The sequence below is a fragment of the Sorex fumeus genome, unplaced genomic scaffold, assembly GCF_029834395.1.
Source record: "Sorex fumeus unplaced genomic scaffold, SorFum_2.1 ptg000037l, whole genome shotgun sequence".
Taxonomy (NCBI): domain Eukaryota; kingdom Metazoa; phylum Chordata; class Mammalia; order Eulipotyphla; family Soricidae; genus Sorex; species Sorex fumeus.
This window is the reverse complement of record NW_026606094.1, coordinates 45,887,619-45,912,387: the sequence shown is the minus strand read 5'-3', so window position 1 is coordinate 45,912,387 and position 24,769 is coordinate 45,887,619. Positions and strand designations below refer to the sequence as shown.

The 24,769-nt window shown below is 34.2% G+C and overlaps 1 protein-coding gene across 8 annotated transcripts in view; it reads left to right on the top strand.

Annotated features, from left to right (window-relative positions):
• The window catches only part of SGCE (sarcoglycan epsilon), an 86,352-nt gene extending 62,730 nt beyond the window's left edge, over positions 1–23,622 (top strand). For 2 of the 8 annotated variants that reach the window (XM_056118052.1, XM_056118056.1), the window contains 7 exons: positions 3,043–3,205; positions 5,694–5,905; positions 6,832–6,858; positions 7,587–7,775; positions 20,654–20,697; positions 21,553–21,587; positions 23,337–23,622. In XM_056118052.1, the coding sequence (XP_055974027.1) occupies positions 3,043–3,205; positions 5,694–5,905; positions 6,832–6,858; positions 7,587–7,775; positions 20,654–20,697; positions 21,553–21,587; positions 23,337–23,387 (721 nt within the window). In that variant the 3' untranslated portion in view covers positions 23,388–23,622. Of the gene's footprint in view, positions 1–3,042; positions 3,206–5,693; positions 5,906–6,831; positions 6,859–7,586; positions 7,780–20,653; positions 20,698–21,552; positions 21,588–23,336 lie in introns of those variants that run through there. The other 6 variants (XM_056118057.1, XM_056118054.1, XM_056118055.1 and 3 more) reach the window with 4 other exon arrangements.
• Positions 23,623–24,769: the final 1,147 nt, after the last annotated feature.

The following is a 24,769-nucleotide window of genomic DNA, read 5'->3' as shown; positions in this document are numbered from 1 at the left end:
TTTTGGTGTTAATTTGTTTCAGAAGCCATAATCTTTTGTGCTGAGGGTCCAGGACTGTTCCAAATAATGTCCCAGAACCACTAAGTGGCCACACCAGGCAGTGCTTGAAACCACCAAAGCTGCTTCCAGCAGCGCTTTAGGGGCCAGGCAGTGCCAGGATGCAACTCAAGGAGTAAATAATGCAAACTTCACCACTTTGAGCCACTATGCCAGCACTTTGCATCTTTTCTTGCCTTTGCTTGTTCTATATTTTCCAAAATATATTGAGTAGCAGTGATGATTGTAGAAAACCCTAAGTGTATAGTAAACTGGGTTTGTCACATAAGGCCTTTAATATTTCAAAGCTGTTTTTTCTTTCTACCTAGCCCAATAGACCTATTATTACTGGGAATGGCTCCCAGAGTATAAAGCACGTAACACAATGGAGTTTAATCAATTCATAAAGTTTTATATTCATTACCATATTGAATTTTATAGCATTTTCATCATCCATTATCTCCCTTTTAATTCTATTAACACAAACACTATCCTTAGCTCTGAGCAGATGTTACTTGCTGTCTATATTTGCTTGTTCAGGACTTTTATATTAATGGGATCATATAATATGTAGTCTTTTGTGATTGGTTTCTTTCATTTAACATGATGTATTCATGCATCATTCATGTCGTGGAGTATATAAGTACTTCATTCACTCTTTATGACTATTATTCTTAGTATGGATTTTCCAGCTGTCAGCCATTTGTCATTTGATGAGAATTTGGTTAATTTCCACTTTTTGACTGTTACATAATAACTTGTTGCTATGAGTATTTGAATATTTTTATACATTTTAATTTCTCTTAGGGCTTATGCTGTGGAGTAGAATTGGTAGATAGTTGAGATGGCTTAACTTTTGAGGAATGGCCAAACTCTTTCCTTGTTGATAGAAAGTATTTTTAACATCATTAATGCGTGTAACAAATACTTGTGTACTTTTCTAGGGAAGACTATTCTGATTCTTTGGCTTTTTGATGGCAGAGTAGGGGGACACTCCCAGACTGTACTGGTAGTATATCCTACTTCTTGATAGGGATCACTCCTGGCAATGCTTGGCTAACCAGGTTTAGTGAGTGGTTCCAAGTCTGCGTCTTATGGTGATGGTGGTATTTGGTGTTTGAGGACCTCAAGAGGTAACCTGGTCATACTCATGGTGCCTTGAGTTGCTGGGGTTTAAACTAAGGTCCTGCTACATGCAAAGCTTGTGCCTCTGATTACTGGGCTATTTCCCCAGTAGTTATTTAAAAGTTGAATTATTTGCTACTTAAAAATGGAATGATTTATCTCTCTGTTATTGAACTGTAAAATTCTTTTATATATTGTGAATATATGCTCCTCAGGAAGATACATAATTTGCAAATTTTTTCTTCCATTTTGTAAGTTTGCCTATTTATTTTGCTTGTCATTGTCCTTTGAAGCTAAGGGTTTTTGTTTTTATTTTGTTTTGTTTTAGTAAAGTGCAACTTGAATACTTTTCAGTTATTGCTAGGATTTTGGGTTTAATATCTAAGAAACCACAACATAATCCAAGGTCACAAAAGTTTATGCCTTCTCAGTTTAATAATTTTGTAACTTTGTACTAAATCTTTGATCTATTTTTATTTTATTTTTATATTATTAAATACTTGTTCTATTTTTATTTTATTTTTGTATTGTATGTGGTAGGAGGTTAAACTTCATTCTTTTTCTTTATGCTTTTTGGGTCACACCCGGTGATGCTCAGGGGTTACTCCTGGCTCATGCACTCAGGAATTACTCCTGGCAGTGCTCGGAGGACCATATGGGATGCTGGGAATCGAACCTGGGTCGGCCATGTTGGCTGCGTGCAAGGCAAACGCCCTACCCGCTGTGCTATCGCTCCAGCCCCAAACTTTATTCTTTTACATTTAGGTATCCTGTTGTCATAAAGAATACCCTTTCCCTTTTTCAGTTACCCTCCTCCTATTAATTGTCTTTACGCTTGTTACACCTTAGTAATTATAATAGCTTATTTCTGTACTCTGAATTTTCTTCCATTGATCTGTATGTCTGTCCTTTGTTAGTACCATATTATCTTGACTACTGCTCTTTAGTAGGTTTTGAAATTAGTAATTGTGAGTCTTCCAACTTTTTTTTGTTTCAGGAATTTTGTGTGTATGGATAATTTTGATCCCCTGAATTTTTATATGAAATAAAGGATCAGTTTGCCAATTTCTGCAAAGAGAACAACTGGAAGTTTGGTGAATTTATTTCACTTAATGTCTCTATAGCATTGACATTTGGAAAAGAATACTTATTTAGAATAACTTTTTGGAAAGATCTATGAGCTTTATCTATTCTAGTCTTGCTCCTAGATTATTTTGTCATTATCACTATCTTTTAGTGTGAAACTCTTCCTCTATAATTGCCCAGATATACATCACAAACAAATGTTATTTGCCTCATATTGTTTGCCAAGCAGTGGTTTTATCTTATTTTAATCCCTTTGGTGGAAGATTAAGAGACTTTAAGGGTCTAAACAGTAATAGTCTGTACAATAGAAAAAAGGTGGCATAACTGTTGGATAAGCCTTCCTAAAGTTCTTTACCTCCAGGAATGTAATTTCACAGTATCATTAAAATAAAATCAGGTGAAGTTGATAATAAGAACATTAGTTATTATTTTAATGAGTATTATTTTCTAATCAATTTAAATGCAAGTAATTTTATTTACCAAATATATATCACCAGAGTGTGATTAATGATTTAATGATTATTTTGAGTTAAGGGTGAAAAAAATTTTAGAAATTAGCATAAAATCAAGAGCATGCTTGTTCTCTAACATACTTAGTAAATATTAGTTGAATAAAGGAAAGAGTGAAAGAAAGCCCCTACATGAATCACTTCTTATAAAGCTCAGGTCCGTACCTTAGGGATGATTCTAGATAATCCTTCAATTCAAAAGGGTAAATCCTGCTTTCAGGGTAGATTGTTTTTCAGTGTTTCCAATTTTCTTAAAGGATAACCTGAGAGTTTCACATTTCTACAGCGTTTATGTCATGGTTGGTGCAGATGTCCCATTTTCTTCTTGTTTACGAGAAGTTGAAAACCCACAGAATCAATTGAGATGCAGTCAAGAAATGGAGCCCGTGATAACATGTGATAAAAAATTCCGTACTCAATTTTACATTGACTGGTGCAAAATTTCATTGGTGAGTTTTTACTTTATTTTGGTTTTTTGCAGATAAATGAAGAGTGATGTGACTTAAGATAACATTTGACTAAAACCTCAATTACTTTTAGAAACAAATCCTAAGGTTATTTATTTTTTTTAACAGCTATTAACTTCCTTTGATTTTAAAGATTTGGCAAGCTCTTTGATAGTGTACCTGTTTAGAAAAGTCTATTTCTGTTTTGTACTCAATCTATTCTTTATTACTTGCTGGGGTTGGATTAGCATGTCAGGTGGTTCATATGATCCCCCTGGACATCCAGGTGGTTGCTAAATCAAGATATATTATGGTGTTAGTGCAATATGTACAAAAGGTCTCAACTGTACTGTCACTGCCCAGTGATAGAAGGAGAAACCAGATTACAAAAATAAATCTAAAAATAAAGCAACATTGTGTTTCAAATTCCCTGAAAACTCAAATTGTAGGGAAAGTTCAAGAGATACAATTCTAAATTCAAAAAGTTAGACTGGTCCCCATGGTTCCCATAAAATAGCTTGAAACTTCATTTTAACTAGCACTACCTAAGAAAATATGGGTAAGATTTCGTATGTGTGTTATATATGTATATACTTAACATTTTACTGAAAATTATTATCATATAGCTATCTGGAGAACATGAGAGTTAATTTATTTCTTTAGTGGCATTGAGACTTAAAGCTGTCAATGATTAATGCTTGATGGTTAGTGAATTAGGTCTAAGTTTAAAACTGACATTTGAACAAAGTTATTGACACATAAACACAACTGTCACTTCCTGATTTAGAGAAACAACTGCAGGCAAGTTTCCTGGATCCCAAACCATGAGAACAGGTCACTCACGTTGCAGTGCTTAGCACTTGTGTTCCTTGGCCCTGGACTTCTCTTTCCAAGTACTTTGTGTCTGAGCTTTGCCTTCTGAAATCGAGTCAAATTATTGACTTCTGTGGTATATTTGTATTATGGCTAAATACTGAATTTTCAAAGCTTAGTGTTTCACTCCTTGTGTTAATAGTACAAACATGTGAAAGACGTGTCAGCTGTGTTCGTAGAAGTAGGGACTTCTTGCCAGTTGGTAGACAGTAGGCTCTAACAACACCATTTTATTGTGTTTGTACTGTGACATGTTTAAGTTTGGAAATATTATCTAATTTTTTAAGGTTTAAAAATAACTTATGCTTTGAAAATTTTGTTGATGTTCTGTAAGACTTTTTGATAGAAAAGTGGGAAATTGGGGGCTGGAGTCTTAGCACAGCAGGGAGGACATTTGCCTTTACCCGGGTTCGATTACCAGCATCCCATATGGTCCCCCCGAGCACTGCCAGGAGTAATTCCTGAGTGCAGAGCCAGGAGTAACCCCTGTGCATCACCAGGTGTGACCCAAAAAATAGCAAAAAAGGAATAGGGAATATTTTAATTTTTTCTCATATGTATTTATTGTTATATCACATTTTGCTCCAGAAGATTTAAGAAAATGTAAAAAAAGAGTGAAAATAATAAAATATAACAAAATGGAAAAATTATAGGACTTAAAATTTGTCAGAAAAATAAGCCTAAGAGCAAGTTTAACAGCAAGCTTTCTATATCTAGGATTAAAAAAAGGAAAATCATAAGTTTCTTAATTTCCATTTTCAGAGAATATGGATTATTTTTCCTTGACAGAGAAATGAATTTTGGGGCATTATATTTTTCAAAGAATTCTTCAGTGGATTTTTGGTGGGAAAGGATGTTGAAAAATGTAAATAACTCTCCCTAACTTTATGGTAGAAAGAAAATGTAATAACAAATTTCATATGGATAGCTTTTTAGTGTACTGTAATAAAATACTTTAATATAATTTAATGGAACTCAGTGAAAGCAGTTCAACTAATACGGATGTAAATTAATGTAGTGTAAATATTGTATAGTTTTTTTTAATTCTTGAGTTAGAATTTAGTAAAACTAGCATTAGATGGTTGCAGTCTTCTTAACTTTATTTTCTAGAAACTATTTTGGTCTGATAAACGACAAAAAATTCAAAGTTTAGTCATTTAGAAATTGTCTTATTTTTCTTTTCTCTTTCATTCACCTTAGAAACAGAATTTCATTCGTGACTGTTGACCAGTTCATGGCATGTTAAAATCTACCCTAGTGATTAATCATTAGGAAGAAATTAATTTACTTTGTGGTATGAGGACTTCTGCTTTGGAGGAAGGAAACTGAAAGGGGGGAAAAAACTACACACAGCTTATATATGTGTATAATTGCACAATATAGATGCGTATGTTGTGAGTAGGATATAGCAAATGGGCATATAAAGATAAAACTCCCTTTAATCTATTTTTTTTAATCATTACTTCTCTCTTGCTTCCATAAACGCAAGGTTAAGGTCATAAAGAATTTGGAAAAGGGTGCTTCTTAGAAATTTGTCATGGAACATTTTGATCTGTCTAATTCTTAAAATCTCATGTTTGCATCTGTTAATTTTATATGTAATTTTTTTCTGTATCAGGTTGATAAAACAAAGCAAGTGTCCACCTATCAGGAAGTGGTTCGTGGAGAGGGGATTTTACCTGATGGTGGAGAGTACAAACCCCCTTCTGATTCTTTGAAAAGCAGAGACTATTACACGGATTTCCTAATTACACTGGCTGTGCCCTCGGCAGTAGCATTGGTCCTTTTTCTAATACTTGCTTATATCATGTGCTGCCGACGGGAAGGAGTGTGAGTACTTTAAAACACTAATAAAAATTATAGAAACTACTAAGATAACAACATATAAGATTCCATTAAAAGCCAAGTTTCATTTAGCTCATAAAATACTTTATAAATAAATTGAGATTGTGTGTTCAAGTCAAACTGTAGTACTTTATTCCCTTAAATGAATTAAAATAGTTTTGAATATAGTAAACCAAATTAGGGAATATAATCACTTTATTAAAAATTATTAAGACTAGTTTTAAATTCATGCTGGCAAAACAGTCCCAAGAATAGTGGACTAGATAGTTTGTTAATGCAAGTCCATTCTGTCTTAGCTGAGTCTGCAGAATCTATTGATATGGTAATTGCGCTGTAAATTAAAAAACAAAAACTTTTTACTTTGATCAGAAATGAGGGAAAGAATTTTTTTTAATTCTGCTGCCACACCACGTGATACAATTTAAATATACATAGAAATATAGGAGAATCTTAGAAGTAAATTAAATGAAAATAAAGGTTTCATCTCAGTAATAAAGTCTTTGTTTAATAGTACTTTCAGGACATCTATGTCAATTAAAATAATCTCCCAAAATTATCTGGAAGTCAGGGTAATAGAGTAAAGGATAAAAAATTTAATAAAGCAGCAAGTAACAAGTTATTCCATTTTTACATGTAGCCCAATTTCATTATGTCATAGAATTTATTTCTAAGAGCTTGATTCTTAATCTTCACTTTTTTTTTATTTTTCTGTATGTTTCTCATCAGTATTCCATCTCCGTATGTGTATTCATCCAAGTAATGTCATAAACCTGGTGGCAAATGCTGCCTGGTTGCATTTAATAGTAACAAAGTCAGCATTTCCACATCATACAATATTCCATGAGCATAAAGTTTTAATGTTCCAAATATCAATGCTATTATTTAATTCACAAATTTTGTTTTGTTTCTAGGGAAAAGAGAAACATGCAAACACCAGAGTAAGTGTCTTCTTTCCTGTTATTTTCTTTATCATTTTTTTCACTTCTCATTTGCTCATCATGCTCCATCCATGTGCATCATGCTTTTATTTTTTTAATTTTATCATCTTTCATAGTTTATTTCATAAATGTGAAAGCTGCTTTCTAAATAGAGTTATTTAGGAGGGCTAGAAATTAAAAATTAAAAAGTTTGAAAACTAAGTCTCTGTAGATAAAAATTAAACCTAAAATATTTCAGACTCAGACTATTAACTTGCCATTTATATTATATGATTTCCCAATCTACATTTCTGTAAACCAGAGAACAGCTGAAAAGACCTTTCATACAAGTTTTCCTGAATCTACAGTAATAGCCTACCATAAAATGAACCTTCTGTGAGTATTTATAAATGCCCCACCAGAAGCAACAGTATAAAAGCTATGGTAGTTTTATCTTAATCATATAAATTAAATAGAATATTACTTTTTACATAGAGCTATAATATTAACACAGTGCTTTATAGCTTAGTTTAATGAGAATCTCATCTCTATCAAAACTTATAATCTCAGTTTAGTTTTACTGTCAAATAAAGTATGTAACATGTGCCTCTTTCTGAGATAGCTTGTAGAATACCCAAAGTATAATAATACTTTATTTTAAAAAATAAAAATATTTTGCAACTTTTCAGGTAGCTCATTCGTCAGACTAATATATGATTTTAAACATATGTTGTTTTTTTTTGATATAGCATCCAACTGGTACACCACAGTGCTATTCAGAAATCTACCAAAGAGCTTCGTGACATGTCCAAGAACAGAGAGATAGCCTGGCCCCTGTCAACACTCCCTGTGTTTCACCCTGTAACTGGGGAAATAATACCTCCTCTACACACAGACAATTATGAAAGCACTAATATGCCATTGATGCAAACACAGCAGTAAGTATCCACTTGAACCATAATTATAAATATGCGTGATATACATACTTAGTGACTATAAAGATCAGAGCTGTCATTTCTGTTGTTTGTTTATGAAAAGAAAGAAAATACCAAAAGGCTACAGATAGTGTAGCTTCCAACCCCACTGTGTTGACCCAAATACATAGAATTATTTTCAAGACGTGCTTTTGTTTTTCCTCACTTATCCAAATGCGGTAACATTTACATTAATATTTAAGAAACTTAAACTGCTAGTAAACTAATATATGTTTCCTCAAAATTAGTTAATTGTGAAAAGACATGCATATTCTACCTAAAGCGTAACAAATTTGGGGCCAGAGCGGTTAATACAGTGGTTCGGGCGTTTGCCTTGCATGCAGCTGATCAGAGTTCGATCCCCATCATCCCATATAGTCTCTCTAGCCCACCGGGAATAATTCAGAATAACCCCTGAGAGTAACCCAGAGCAATAATCACAGCACTATGTAAAAAAATAATGTTCTATTTTCAGGTGTGGCCTGAGAACAAACAAAAAAACATGACAAACTTATTTAATAACTATTATTGAAATGACCTGCTGCTGATAACCTATATTATAGAAATTTAGAACAGAAACATCTAATTAAAAATTTTATCTCAGGGTAAAAGGATTTTAGGGGTTTGTGTGTGTGTGCGTGTGCGTGCGTGTGTGTGTGTGTGTGTGTGTGTTGTGTGTTTCTGTGTGTGAGAGAGATTTGCTTTCATATCAAAAAGAGTAGTTAATAATTTGGGTTATAAATACTTTAATATTTATTCATTTATTTGTAGTCTCAGCACTTATGTTTATTTATTCAATTGTTTTCTCTATATACCACATGTTAGTGTAATCATGTGTAGTTTGTCCTTATCTGATCATTTACCAAGCATAAAACCCACTAGGTTCTTCCATTTCATTAAAAATGTAGAATTTTATATTTACATTCTTATTAGTCATATATCAAGTGCTTATTTTTTAACCTAGTAATATAAAGATGAAAATTTGAAGATTAAACAGTAATTCTTTAAAATGTATATTTTAGACAGACTTGACAAATTTGTATAAGATCCTGTCACTGTCACTGTCACTGTCCTCCCATTGTTCATCGATTTGCTTGAGCGGGCCCAGTAACGTCTACATTGGAGACTTTTGTATAAGATCCTAGGAAATATAAATGCATAATATTTTCTCCAAAGTCCTCTAATTTAATCATGTATTTTGTATTAAATTGGCCAAGATATGTGTTTATGTGTATGTGAGTAATTGATTCAGGTAATATTAACAGTGAGGAAAATTGCATTTAAAAATTTGCATTTCAGAAACATTAATATTCTGTTCAGGACATACATAATAAGTTTCACAAAATTTAGTTGTATTGAATGGAAGGGATTGATTTCTCTGCCCTTTAATGATTAGTGGGTCATCATAAAACCCACTTTACTACGATTAGATAAATTAGTCAAATTTCAAGTATTGTAATTGCACACAATTTAGCAATCTCTCCTGCATATTTTAGGTGAAAATTATGAATAGCCTTATCATTTACATTCAAAATGTAAAGAATTCTTTTACATTTTTATTTTTTTATCCCTTATATAAGAGTGCTAAGAATGCTGATAGTTTGAAGAAAAAAATGATAAATTACTCTAAAGAATTTTGTTCGCTTAAACCATAAGAATTATCAGGTTTCTTTTGTGTTGACATGTGTTGTGAATCCATAGTAAATGATCAGAAGTAATTCTTAAGTATTTTTAATTTAAATAATATTGCATTTTAAAAATTGTAGTGGTTTCAGTTAATTTTCATTGTAAATTAACAGCTATGCCTGTCTAATGAACTGTAGTAGAGAAATATTGCTAGTTTGCTTGCGAATGTGATACAGTAGCATACATATTTGAAGAGGTATAAAGCTATTCTAAAACTCTGTTGTAAAATTGCCTTGATAAAAGAAATCAACTTTTGAATATGCCACATTCTGGTAAACACTAGAATTGTATTTTCAGAGATAAGTCTTTAAAGCACTATAGCAGTGTCCTCCCATTGTTCATCGATTTGCTTGAGTGAGCACCAATAATGTCTCCATTGTGAGACTTGTTACTGTTTTTGGCATATGAATATACCACGGGGAGCTTGCCAGGCTCTGCCATGTGGGTGGGATACTCTTGGTAGCTTGCCGGGCTCTCTGAGAGGGCCGGAGGAATTAAACCCTGGTTGGCCATGTGCAAGGCAAACGCCCTACCTGCTGTGCTATCACATCAGCCCAAGTCTTTAAAGAACACTGGGAAATACTTCTATTGGCAAAATAGCAATGCTATCAATTTTATTTTATTTCAGTTTTCCAGAAGTTTTATTTGGTTAAAGAATCATGATTTACAGTTATTAATATTCAAGTTTCAGACATATCACTCTCTAGCACCAATTCCACCACTAATGTCAACTTCCCTCCACCAATGTTCCCAAGTTCCTATCCCATACCCCAAAATGCTATCAATTTTATAATAGAGAAATACTTGTTATAATGTCTTGGGGACTTGAACAGTTTGTAAATCAGTAAAATTCTGTTATTTCTAGTGAACTTTCAGGGAGAGGGAAAAGGTGTGATAATTTTTAAAGTGTGCTTTCTACTATATATCGAGAATAAGAATACTTATTTTTTTTTAATAAGTAAGGGGCTACCTGTAGAGGGAAAAAAATCTGAGTGGCTAAGATTTTTCAGTGTTGCCACATATATTCATGCAAAATAAAATTTTATATCTGGTTTATAACAAATTGCATCTTATTCTTCCATAACTCAAGACTATCATTGTTATTGATTAGCCATCATAGCCACTGTGTTGATCAGATGCAAATTATTTTTTGAACTTGCAATGATTTGTCTATGTATTTTTAAGTCCAGAAAGCCTCCATATTATTCAGATTTCTGCTAATGGAAAAACTCCATTAACTAGCACTTCTATATAAATAGGGTACATAGATAATTGATGATGCTCACAGTGATTATTCTGAGGCACTGGAAGATCATCAAGTGCGTCTGACTCATCAGAGGGAAATTAAATTACATTCAGTGTAGTTCTGTGTTGAGTGTACATTATCTTTCTTTTATTCTTGGAAATGGATAATATGTGCATGGTCTCTATGGTAACTCTCTATAAGCCAGAATATGTGATTAACCTCATTTTCCAACCATGTCAGATAATAGGGAATTTATTGTATCAGGTTTGTCACAGTTGTCCTTTATACAAATCTGGTTTTTGCTTCTTACCTTTAAAGTAGAGCCATGTTTTTGAAATTTCATTTCAGCACCAAGTATACATAAATATTTTTGTCATTTGAGTTGAATTGAATTCTCAACATTAAAATGAGGTATTCTATTTGGTGAAGTAAGCAGACATATACTTAAATGATGCTCCCTGGTATTTATTAATTAACCCTTACTAAAAGGGCATGCATTTTATCACTGTTTATTTACTTATCATAATAGTACTGAACTTATGATTTATAAACAATTTGGGTAGCTATACATTAATTCATATTTATTTGTCAAATTTAGCACCAGAAATTTTCAGACAAGTTAGATGGCTGGAAGTTTGGCTTCTGAATTAAGACTCAAGAATATTCAACACTTTTCTTCAAAATTGCATAGAAACTAGTTCTAGTCATTTAAGTAACTTGATCCACCTCAGAAACAAAAAAAAACTTGTAGCAGTGATGTAATGGAGGACTTCCCCAGTTGTTTTTCACTGATATAACAGTATTTCATTTTTGGAATAAAATTTCATAGGGTTTGAGATGGGCATCAAAATTAGATATTAAAGGCATGCTTTATCATTTACAGATGATAAAATTGAGGTAAAGTTAAATTAAGTCAATAACTGAAATTAGATTACTGTATTATCTATCCAGGTCTGTGGTAATGGACTTCAGAAAGATATCTGATCTAGGTAAAAGGCAAGATGATTGAGCAAATAGTGCAAAATGATAACCAGTTCCTGATGGGGAGATATAACTCAAGCTCAGGAAGGAGGGATTTCATCTGTACCATATTCATTATACTTTTCAGATTACAGGGATCAAAAACTGCTGAAATAACTGCATAGTACAGAAATGTACATTAAATGAAACCTCTGCGTATATTTTGTGGTTTTATAAATTGAAGTACTGTTAATGGGATTTTTTTTTTGACTCTTTGGGTCACACCTGCCGATGCTTGGTGGTTACTCTTGATTCTGCACTCAGGAATTACACCTGGCATCGCTCTGGGGACCAATGGGATGCCAGGGATTGAGCCTGGGTCGGCTGTGTGCAAGGCAAACTCTCTACCACTGTACTATCACTCCAGCCCCTTGGATTGTTTCTTAGATCTTCCCATCATCTTGATAGTCATGAGAACACTAGCTAGGTGTGCTGAAATGTATTTCACCTGCCCCCATTTCCTCTCCCATAGTTGTGTTTTTGCAGAAAGTAAGGAGAGTTTTTTCTCTGGTAGTAAGTTCCTGATTACATGTGAAAGTTATATTCTAAAGTAATTCCTAAAAGTAAAATTGCTTTTCTTAAACAATCGCTGTTATGATTAGGTGTTAGTTTCTATCCAAGGACTTAAAAATATAATACAGATTTGACAGATAGTCTTTAAAAGTAAGCCTTGGTAGTCTTCAGAAAATACCTTGGTGATTTTTTAAAAAAAATTAAATTTTAAGTCAGAATTTTACATCCAAAATGGAGTATTGAGCAATTATCTGGTCCAGATGTTCCCAGATGAAGTCAGGCTACACACACTAGTTCCACTTATATATCACAAATCTTAGGATCCTGCTTCTAGGAATTTGGATGGAGGTGTTATGCTGAAGCAGGAAAAATGAATGAGAGTCCCTGATTCAAAAACTTAAAGGACTAAGGTTTTAGGATTCTGGGGAAACTAAATTGAAATTTCTAATATTTCTGTTGAGGATGATGAGGTGAAGGAGGAGGAGTTATTCATAATCCTTCCAATAGAATTATTTTATTTTTCATAGTGTTCTCGATCATTAATTATATTCAGTATTTCAACACCGATCCCACCACCATTATTTTTTTTATTAAAAAAATTTTTAATAGTGAGACACCATGAGGTACAGTTGCAGACTTACACATTTTTGTGCTTGGGTTTCAATTATACAATGATTAAATACCCATCCCTCCACCAGTGCCCATTTCCCACCACCACAGATCCCAGTATCCCTCCCACCCCCTATCCCACCCTGCCACTGTGGCAGGGCATTTCCTTTTGTTCTCTCTCTCTTACTGGGTGTTATGGTTTGCAAAAGAGGCAATGGGTGACAATCATGTTTAGTCTATAGTCTACTGTCCGCATGCTTCTCCCATCCTGAGAGGATCCTCCCAACACCTTTATTTGGTGTTCCCTTCTTTATCTGAGCTCCCTTTTGCCCTAGTATGTGTGGTTGGCCTCCAAGCCATGGAGTAAAATTCCTGGTACTAATCTCGGCCATTCTTGGGTGTCAGTCTCCTATTTTGTTACTTTATGTTCCCCAGATGAATGCAATATTTCTATGTCTATCCCTTTCTTTCTGAGTCATTTCGCTTAACATGATACTTTCCATGTAGTACCACTTGTATGTAAATTTCATAACTTCATCTTTTATAACAGCTATATAGTACTCCTTTGTGTAAATGTACCAAAGTTTCTTTAACCAATCATCTGTTCTCGGGCACTCAGGTTTTTTTCCAGATTCTGGCTATTGTAAAGAGTGCTGCAATGAACAGACAATTGCAGATGTCATTTCGACTATACTTTTTTGCCTCTCTGTGATATATTCCCAGGAGTGGTATTGGCTGGATCAAATGGGAGCTCAATTTCTAATTTTTTGAGAATAGTCCATACTGTTTTCCAAAAGGACTGAACCAGTCGGCATTCCCACCAACAGTGAAAGAGTGTCCCTTTCTCATCACATTCGCGCCAGCACTGGTTGCTTTTGTTCTTGTGGATATGGGCCAGTGTCTGTGGTGTGAAATGATATCTCATTGTGGTTTTGATCTGCATCTCCCTGATGATTAATGATGTGGAGCATTTTCTCATGTGCCTTTTATCCATTTGGATTTCTTCTTTGTGAAAGTTTCTATTCAGTTCACCTCCCCATTTTTTGATGGGGTTGAATGTTTTCTTTTTGTGGAGTTCAACCAGTACTTTGTATATCCTTGACATTAACCCCTTATCGGATGTGTATTTGGCGAATATCCTTTCCCATTCTGTAGACTGTCTTTGTATTTTGGTCACTACTTCTTTTGAGGTAAAGGCCCTCCCGTTGATCATCGATTTGCTCGAGCGGGCCCAGTAACGTCTCCATTGGAGACTTTGTTGTTACTGTGTCTGTTGAGGTGCAGAAGCTTCTTAGTTTAAGATAGTCCCATTTGTCTATCTCTGTTTTCACTTGCTTGGCCAGCGGTACCACCGTTATTTTGAACTTTACCACCACCACTCAAGCCTGCTTCACAGGCTGAAGCTAGAAAATATATTTTGTATTACTTATTATGAATAGCATGAGATATTGCATGGCCACTTTTGTGGCCTGGAATTCTAAATTTTTTAATAATTATGGTCCAGAGACATCTCTGCAGCGAGCTGCTCAGTTCTGAGATTCATTTGTGAGTCTCTGGATCATGACCGTTAATGCGCTTAAATGGAGCAAGTTCGTGGGCGAGACAGCCGGGACTCCAAAGGGGTCAGGAAGGAGCGGCGTGTCTCAATTCCTTGAGGCCTGGAGTTTGCAGTCACTGGTCCCATGTACCAGGGTTTTTCATTGAGTTCTGGAGATTTGCGGCCACCAGGGTGAAGCTTGCTCCTGTCTGAGGCAGCCTAGTGCAAGGCTGGAACCTATAGAATTTTTTAAAATATATTTCTGATTCCATTTGAAATATATGTACTAAAGAAAAGGGTAAAAGAGGGGTGTTTATGAACATTATCCAGAACTTTATTATTTTGAGAACTTAATTATTATTATATCCAGAACTAAATTATTTCCTAAAAAATAATTTATTTGTCAATTTTAATGTATTGCATGTTTTTTATTTGGGGAAGGTAGATCTGTCTCCTTGTTCTTTTCTTATAACAGCACCATTATAAATAGATTTTTTCCTTAACATTTTCATTGACTTTTTTTTAAACTTCTAATTAGAGGAAAGTGTCCCAAAATTTTTCTAGGAAGAGTTTAATTGACTGTATAATAATTTCTTTATTACTATAGTAAACATAATGCCTAGTGCAGAATAACTGTGTCTCCAAAAAATTTTAATCTTTTGCAATTTACAATGTATAAAAGTAGATTTAAGTCTTCTCATTTATGAAATTTAGTACTTACTTAATTATTTTCACTTTTTTGGGGGGGGAACATATCTGCTATGTTCAGAACTTACTCTTGGTATCCTGACTCTGCTCTCTGGTATCACTCCTGGTGGGCTCATGGACCACCTGGGGCCCTGGGGATCAAACCCTGGCTGGCCACATGCAAGGCAAATGCCCTACCCACTATACTATTGCTCTGGTCCATATTTTCACTTTGCAAAAAGTGTTACTTTGCAAAAGATATTTCTGAGACATTGACTTTTTAAAAGAATTTAGTAAGTGTACATAAAAATTTATACAATTTGAAGAGAAAACAGCGGTAGGGCATTTGCCTTGCACGCAGCCAGCCCGGCCGAGCCGGGTTCGATTCCTCGCCCCTCTTGGAGAGCCGGGCAAGCTACCGAGAGTAGCTCGCTTGCACGGCAAAGCCTGGCAAGCTACCCGTGACATATTTGATATGCCAAACACAGTAACAACAAGTCTCAAAATGTAGATGTTACTGGGCCCACTCGAGCAAATCGATGAACAATGGGAGGACAGTGACAGTGACATAAAAATTATAGATGCAACTTTTCATTGATAAAATTGGTTCCGTAGTTTTGTCCTGCTTCAGTTTAAAACTGTTTCTTTTTAAAATTTTGCATTTTGGCTTTGCTCAAGCAGGGAAAAATAAAGAAAGTGAATTTGAGAAATAGTACATCAGCTAAGGTGCTTGCCTTGCATGCATCTTACCTGGGTTCAATCCTTGGCACCCAGTATGGTCCCCAGACCATTCCAGGAGAGATTTCTGAGTAGAGCCATGAGTAAGCCCTTAGTACTGCCAGATGTGGTAAAAAAATTGAAATAAAATTTTTTAAACAACGTAGGTTTTAAAAATTTAAATCATAGCGATTTTTCATTTTTCTTCTTTTATGCAAATAATTCGCTAATTAAAGTGGGGGTAGCAGCTATATTAAAAAAGTTAGGAAATTCAAGGTCTGAAAATTATGAATTATGTTGAAATGTTTGGAAGTTATAATATATTAAGCACTATACTGTTTACACTGTCCTCCTGTTGTTCATCAACTTGCTCAGGAGGGCACCAGTAACGTCTCTGTTGTTTCTATTTTTGGCATATTGAATTTGCCATGGGGAGCTTGCCAGACTCTGCCATGCGGGCGGGATACTCTCGGTAGCTTGCCGGGCTCTCCGAGAGGGGCGGAGGAATTGAACCTGGGTTAGCCATGTGCAAGGCAAATAGCCTGCTGTGCTATTGCTCCTCTATACTATTTCAGAAGATATTTTGTATTCCATTAATTAACCAATGTTATTTATGTTAAACCCTGGTATATAGATTTTGTGGAGTTTTGCAAAACACTTAACTTTTTTGGTTTTTTTTTTTTCGCTTTTAAGTTTTGAACAATTTAGGAATATAATGGATAGATAATCATCAACCGTACTGATGGAATTACTCTCTAGGATAACCAAAGATGTCAAATTGCCTTAAAGCAGTGTGCTCTTTCCAAATCACTTATTAATTTGCAAGTTATTACTTTTGTTTTCTTAAAGAATGAAGTTTGTGAAATTTGCATAATTTTCTATTTAAATGCATGTAATTAATGGTAGTAAAAGTAGAAAATAATTAATGCTGATTATTTAGAGAATTATAGTTTCTTAAACCTTTTTCTAAATAATACAGTTTACACATAATCTTTCAGTTAGTTCATTAATAACTTAATTATTCTAAGTAGTTTAATGAGTTTATAAAGATCTCTGCTCTGAATATTATGGGCCTCTATTGGAAGTCAGCTCCTGCCCTCCTCTGTGGTTGTCTTTAACATCCTCTTTTTACTAACAATGGACATTCTTGTATTTTCTTCTACTCCACCTCTACTTTATTTTCCTTTGGTGGTGGGGGGAATCTCACAGTCATTTCTCAGAAGTTTCACATGCCACAGCTGTATTCCTGACCAACTTTGCTTGCAGTTTAGTGCTAGAGCCAGGAATGTGGTGCTACTCTCTACTCTCTAGTAGAGCCTCCTAATGATGCTTGGTAGACTACAGAGCTACATTAGCAACACTCAGGATACCATTTGGTGCAAGGGGATGGAACCTGGGTTAGGTGGATGTAAATCCTATTCTCTGCTTTGTAATGGTAGAAGACTTAGTAGAATGCCCAGGTACCTCCCTTCAATTCTTAAATGAAATACTTAAGTGGATGGGTGCTAATGTATTTGTATACCCATGATAGGGATATTATTAGCACCCACATGCTTACATGTAGTTAGAAATTTATGCAACCACAATAATAGCTCTGTGTATACATTTGAATTTTCTAGGAAATTGTCTCTCCATATAGTTTTAGTTGGGCATTTTTGTGCATACATAAGCACTCATATATACCTCATGTACCTTTCATTTGAAGTTGTGAGAAGTGCATGTAGCGCATTCAAATTTACTCATTTAATCATATTTCTCCAAATATTTTACTAGTTTATGCATGACACTTTCTCCACCAACCATATCTCTCCAACCTAGCCAATAATAGCCATTGCTATTTAAAAAATTTAGCAGTCTGGCAAAATAGGATAAAACAAACTACAGAAGAAAGGACAGGTAATGAATTTACTGAGAACAGTAGTTTCAAACTGTGTTGCATGGAAGGCTAAGTTGGGCTAGCCAAACAAAAGAAAGAGGTGCAAACCATCTCATAAGATAAGGATTTTCAGTTTATGGTATCCTATATCTAGGATAGATTTGGTATTTTAATTTTGTAAAAGTGTGTAGATGTATTGAACAAGTGTTTGTATGTAGTGCATCAGATTTGCTATATTAGTTCCTAATGTAGAACAGGAACAAATTAGTTACATCTGAGTAATTAAAACACATACCTATACCCATGGGCTGGAGCGATAGCTCAGCAGGTAGGGCATTTGCCTTGCACGCAGCCAATATGGCCGACCCAAGTTTGATTCCTCCGCCCCTCTCGGAGAGCCTGGCAAGTTACTGAGAGTATCTCGCCCGCACGGCAGAGCCTGGCAAGCTCCCCGTGATGTATTCGATATGCCAAACACAGTAACAAGTCTCACGATGGAGACGTTACTGGGCCAAACACAGTAGCAACAAGTCTCACGATGGAGATGTTACTGGGCCCGCTCGAGCAAATCGATGAACAACGGGAGGATAGTGACAGTGTGACAGTGACATATACCCATGAAACTGCATTTTCTTTTGGGGGTTTATAAATCAGTCTTTTTAATTTAAAGACCAAAACTATGTAAATGTGTTATGTGACATAATGAGAGAATAAACAAACCAAGAGAAATGAGTCCTGACACCACACAAGGATAAGTGAAACTATCCCTATCCTTAAGAGGAAGAGTAGCTACTAGCAAAAATATAATGTAATTGTTGGAATGAATTATTAAGTAACTTCCCCAAATTGAATTAGATTTTGTTTATTAAAATAGTATATTTTATATAGGACTTTGGCTTTTTTTTTTAAAAAACTCACTAAAGTCAGTAATATTACTATAGATTAAGTTTAAGCAGTATTTAAAAAGCATATCTTTGTTTTCCACATTGGAACTTGTATTTGAAACATATTATTTGCCTGACTGAAATGATTTCAACCAATATGTTTCTTGGGTGTTTCTTAGAAATTCCTTAGGGGCCCCTTCAGTGTGTGGGGCAAAGAAAACAAAGCAGTTAAGATTCCTGGCTCTCTTGTTTCACGGGGGCAACCTTGCATCTATCTCTTTTGTAGCTCCAATAATTCTGCTTAGGATTTCAATTAACCGAATTCCATTGCTGAAAAGAAACAAAACAACCTAAAAAATTCCGGACTTGGATCAAGTCTTATTTGGTAGCAAAGGCTGCTGATTCCCAAAATTTCTTTCAGAGGGTCTGAATTGTACATTTTGTAATCTAATTTGCTTGTCAAAATTTTGAAGCTAAATTATTAGAATTTATAGGCATGTGAATCTTTCTTAGTATCTTTATATGTGCTCATTCAAAAATTATTTGTTGCAAGATTATGCTGGGAATATGGTTCTTACTGTTAAGGCACTTTGAGACATTTTAAAGTTATATGAATAATAATCTCACAATAGCATATATATGAAAGATTTACATTAAAGATAACCTAATTGTGTGTGTGCGTGCGTTATTTCATTATTTAAAGAGTGGGAGGAATCGAATACTTAGTATTAAGATTTTTTTAACTAGCACTGTAGCACTGCCTAAATATTTTTAAATTTACTTCTTGTGAGATTTATAAAATACTGGGCAATAAGTGTCCACTGTAGCAGATTTTGAGTTCAGTTAGAAAGAACTTAAGAGAGCTGGATGCATGCAGTAGGTGGCAGTAGCCATGATGGTTAATTGCTGTTTCAAGCAGACAGGAAGACTACAGAAATCAGGTGTGTGGATAGATTTCTGTGCCAGGTTTCTGAAACTTATTCCACTCTTCATCCTTTTTCACCTGAGAAATTTTTATGTGACACCATATATATGTAGGTATATAAAATAGATATATAAATTAAAATTATTCATAATAAATTATACATTTATTTTAAAATCATTTTTAAAAGTCAATTGCAGAAGCTAGAGTCTAGGCCACACTGAGAAACCTGAACTTAATTTGCAGGTAGGTCTAAGGAAATATCAAAGTGATGGTTATTTGACCAACATACTTAGGTGTGTATTTTACAAGACCATCTAACAGCAATGTGTAGAATGTATTATTGTGGAGCAAAATGAGGGGATAAAAGATTAATTCAGATTAATTGAAAAGGTCCAGTAAAAAATGGTGATGGCCTCAGCAAATTAGCAATGGGGATGGGGAGGAAGAGACAAATTCAAAGAAACTGAATCATCAAAAGTTCTCAAGTATTGAATACAGAAACTGAAGAAGAAGGAAACCCTAGCTCACATATTTTTCCACCACCTCTAGTTGTGTGACATAACTTCTATGCTTGCCCCTCTCTCACCCTACCCCCCCCCCCCCACACACACACATTTAATTCTGTGTCCTAGGATTTTTGTAAGGTATTTTAGCAGTGTTTTGGTTTCTTTATTTCTTTCTTTCTTTCTTTCTTTCTTTCTTTCTTTCTTTCTTTCTTTCTTTTTTGGGGGGGTCACTCCCAGCAGTGCTCAAAAGGTTCATTTGGTACTAGGGATTGAGCCTGGGACTTCTACATGAAAACCACGCATTTCAAACCAGCGAGCGGTCTCATTGGCCTGAAAGAAGTGTTTTTCAACTTGTTTACAACTGCAGGTGTCAGTCTAAGAACTGATAGTTGGAAAATGCCAATTTGCAATTATTGTACGAAGTAGAAATTCTATGAGGTTTTCATTATTGCTATTATATTACTTGGAACTGAGTTCCTCATTTATAAATTCACGAGGTTTGTGGAGTAGCTGTGCCAGATTAGATGATTTCTGAGAACATTTCTAGTCAGAATGTCTCATTAGAAATGTCTCGTTGCAGTGTGTCTGCATTCCATTTACATGTATGTTAAAAAACAGAATGTTAATCCTTTCTAGGAACTTGCCGCATCAGACTCAGATTCCCCAACAGCAGACTACAGGTGAGTACTTAAAGTAAATTGATACTTTTGGGGTGTGAATCTAAAAAACTAGAATGATAATTTTAGTTTTATATCATTTATGAAATTTTATCTTGACCAAGTAAGTGAAAACAGTTGTGTCATTCCTAATTCTAGAATTTAAGAATAATGGCTTATTATGCATAGATTGGCATCAGAGTTATAAACAAAGGTAAAAGATCTTAGAGCAAAAGCACCCCTGGAGGTCCTGTCTAATTAAGGGAGCCTGAATAAAATCCCCTTACTTCAACCTTCGTTCCTCCTATTCTTCCTCTTGGTATGAAAGATTCTTAGCTTGGATGCATCCAGGATTTGTCTCAGTAAGTAAGCAGCTTGAAACTGACTCTTACAAAAGTAAACCATTGTGACTAATCACTGAGGCTTCAGGGAGGTAAATGAGAAATGGTTGGCCTGGTTTAATGCTGCTTTCAATAGCAGTTATGACCAGTGACAACAAGATGACTGATAATTCTTCCCCTGTATTATTGTATTTCCCTAATTCTTTCTTTAAGTTTATTTATTCCAGGTGTTCCTAACAAACTTCCACAGCTAATTACTTCATTCATCTTGATACTGAGTAATAGCTTACTCATAATTGTTTTCTAATTGGTGCCTGATTCCTGGTTCTAATTGCCAGGCAACCAGTAATGCCTTTGTAGTTCTACTAGAAACTCAGTTTAAAAACTGTAAGTTGTAGGTGGCATTCTAAGTATGAATAGTAGCATTGTGGTAGGGAAGCTATTTAGTAAGTCTCTGAAAAACTTAAAGCACATACAGAAATATATTAGATGCTCTTATTGAAAAATTATTTTCTCTTAATGCTTTCGGGAATATAAGGAGATTTTCGTTTGACAACTTTTCAAAGATTTGAGGCAAGTATAATGAAGTTGTTTATCAGATTTTAATTATGAGATAACATTTATCAGAATTTTCTGCCACAATTTTGATTGCTCATTTTAATTAAATGCTAACGTGTTTCAACAAGACTGTTCAATATATTGATGTGGTTGTGCTACTGTGTAAGCATTCAGGAGATTGATGAAGGAACAAACTTTGTTATAAGTATGTGTTACTTATAAAGGGCAAAGAAATAGATAAAGCCCTTCTACAACTAATGTCATGAATTTTCTTTTAAAAAATTGTGTTTCTGCAGTGGAAATGCTGGAATCTTTTCTTCATTAATTCCATAGACTTTCATCTCTCTTAAGTTGACCTTCAGTAGTTATTTCTGGCATGAAGACACTTTTCAGAAAAACAGTAAACATTTTTTGCATGTTTTAAGAATACAGCTATCTCCCACTAGGGAAATTAAGGAAATCTAAGTGGATATTAAGGAGATTTATTTGATAATTGTATATGCTTTAGCAATAAGAATTGTTAGCATACTACAGTTTTGCATTAAGCAGCACTTTCAGATATAGGACAGACAATTTATGCTTTACCAACTGTAATAAGAGCCAAAAAGTATCCTTAGGGGAATTTTAGGTTCTTCCATCTAATTTTCTAAATTATTTTTCTAACACAGTTTTTGGGTAACTAATATTTTGAGTCAAGGAAGCTTTGATCTTTTTTTCAGTTAACTCTGTAACTCATTATCTTCCTCCCTCCCTCCCTCCCTCCTTTCCTTCCTTCCTTCCTTTTATAATCTGGAGTATATTAGTGAAAGTACACTATCACCTCTCAGTTGTTTTCTTGTTGTTCCTAATTTTGATGTATCCCCAAAGTCTCAAAGTGCTAAATGGAAAGAAAGAGACCTCCGTAGCATTTTTATAACTTTAATAGATTATTGTGATTCTGAATCTGAGAAATGTAAAAGTAAATAGAGTTTTAGCTTCTGGAGGGAAGAGTTAAATGGGCTGTTTATACTCCTTATTCCTGTTCTGTTCATTTGAATGAAAATTTTTTTTCTCAATTTCAAAATTATTTTTATGTCTTCACAATAGTGGAGTCAGTGCTGTCTGTGTAGTTTCATGAGTTAACAAGAACTTTTCTGTTCCATTATCCTAATTACTGCCACAAGGAGGCAACAATATGTTTATATGATTATCATGAAATAATAATTTGCTTTGTCCAAGTATTTCAAAACACAGCTTTTTTAGGAATGTAATTTAGTCAAACTTTGTCAAAGGAATCTATATTTTTAAGTATTATTTAGTTGTTTTCTTTGAAATATTCATAAGAAATTGAAGAAATGAACTAGTTGTTGGTGTTTTAATCCTGGATTTAAGTGCTTGCAGGGTATTAGAGCAGTTAAAGGTTGATAATAGCACTAACTTTTGGACTAGGCCCAAGCTATTATGTTAGATGCCCTTTCAGGTTCTCTCATTTTCTTTGCCCTTCTAATCCAAATGGCATTTTCTTAAAAACCATGATTAAAAGATATAGTCATATATCCTGCAGTCAATTTCATTCTTTTTGTTTATTGTGGGAGGAATTTGGAGGCCATGTCTTTTGAGAACTTTGAAACTTCATAGTTCTGGTACAAGAAGGAAATTGCTATATTAGAATCTTCCATTTTTTTAAAAACCAACAACAAAAACAAATACAGAAAAATAATGCATCATAATGACTTTAAATTGTTTAAACTAACACATGCCCATATTCATTCTTACATATTATAGGTAAATGGTATTCCTGAAGAAAGAAAGCTGACCGAAGCAATGAATTTATAATCAATTAAAACAGCAGTTGTAGCTTATTTCTTCTCTCTTCCAATAATGCATGAGCTTTTCTGGTATCTGTTGTGCATGTTGACAGTATTATGTATGTACCAAATGATATGACATGATTTTCATTTTACTAATTCATTATTTTGTACTCAAAGCATTTTTGAAAATTTGTAAAACATTGAGGAATTTATATTTGTTACAATAAAAAGTGATCTTTAAAATAAATATTATTAATGAAGCCTAGTGTCTACTGAAATTTATTTTAGAAATATTTTACCTTTCTATTTATTAGGAATATTTTATTTTAGGAACAGGCTAATGAGTTCATTCTTCACTGAACAAGATTATATTAAGCATACCCCGTAAATATATTAACATTTGTGTGCTTTGTGTTCTTGGTGACCAATTTATTTAAATAATACTTTATTCCTGTAGCCTATAAAGCCTATAAACCTCTGCTTGAAGTGTTTCAGGTTAAATCTTGTTTCACAAATTATATAGCTAAAGATTCCTAGTTCAAAAATGACTCAGTAATCAAATATTTTGTTTTAGAAACAAATCAGTAGCCATTACACAGAAAGAAAAATTATCTATTCATTGTGATGTGAATTAGATCCAAAATCCCAAGGTCCTTTAAAACATTATTTTGAAGGCCTCAAAAAATTTCCTTATTCAGTATCGGTTGAATTCATACACTTTGGATCACTCATAAACTATTAGATCAGTGTGCTCGTCAGGCAAACTAATAGGGTATTTTTGTTGCTAAGTGTTCTGGAAAACTTTCTCCCACCTTTGGAAGATTTTTGTGTAGCCTATAGATTTATCATTGGACACAGATGTTCTAATCTGATATCTAATAAATAGATTCCTGCTACAGTGAAGTTCAATAATTAATCTTTAAAGGGAATAACGTACTATATCCTTGGCATTGGAGCGTCCTTCCCCCATTTTTCTCCTTAAATTTAATAGAAGTTGTAAGTTTTATATTTTCCTAATATTTATGTTATGTTCTTATTTATTTCCAGGATAGTTAACAGCATTGCTTCTCTTTGTAGAATAACAGACAATAAAAAAGAAACAAAACACATTGTATCTTCAAAGTGAAATATTCCAAAATATTCCCTGAACATAGAATCAGGAGTAGGCCTTGAGCATCACTGTTGTCTCTCCCCAACAAATGGGGATTCTATTGCCATGCTGAAGATTTATATCCCAACAACACACCCTGGATGTGGGAAAATGATGGTCTAGTAAGTTTTGGTTTCCAAACATTAATTCTAGTTATGATACCTCCTTTCCAGCTGATTATAGTAAGACATTATCTAAAACAGACAACTGCAATTTTATATGTGTGTGTGTGTATATGTGGCAGGAATTTAAGAAAA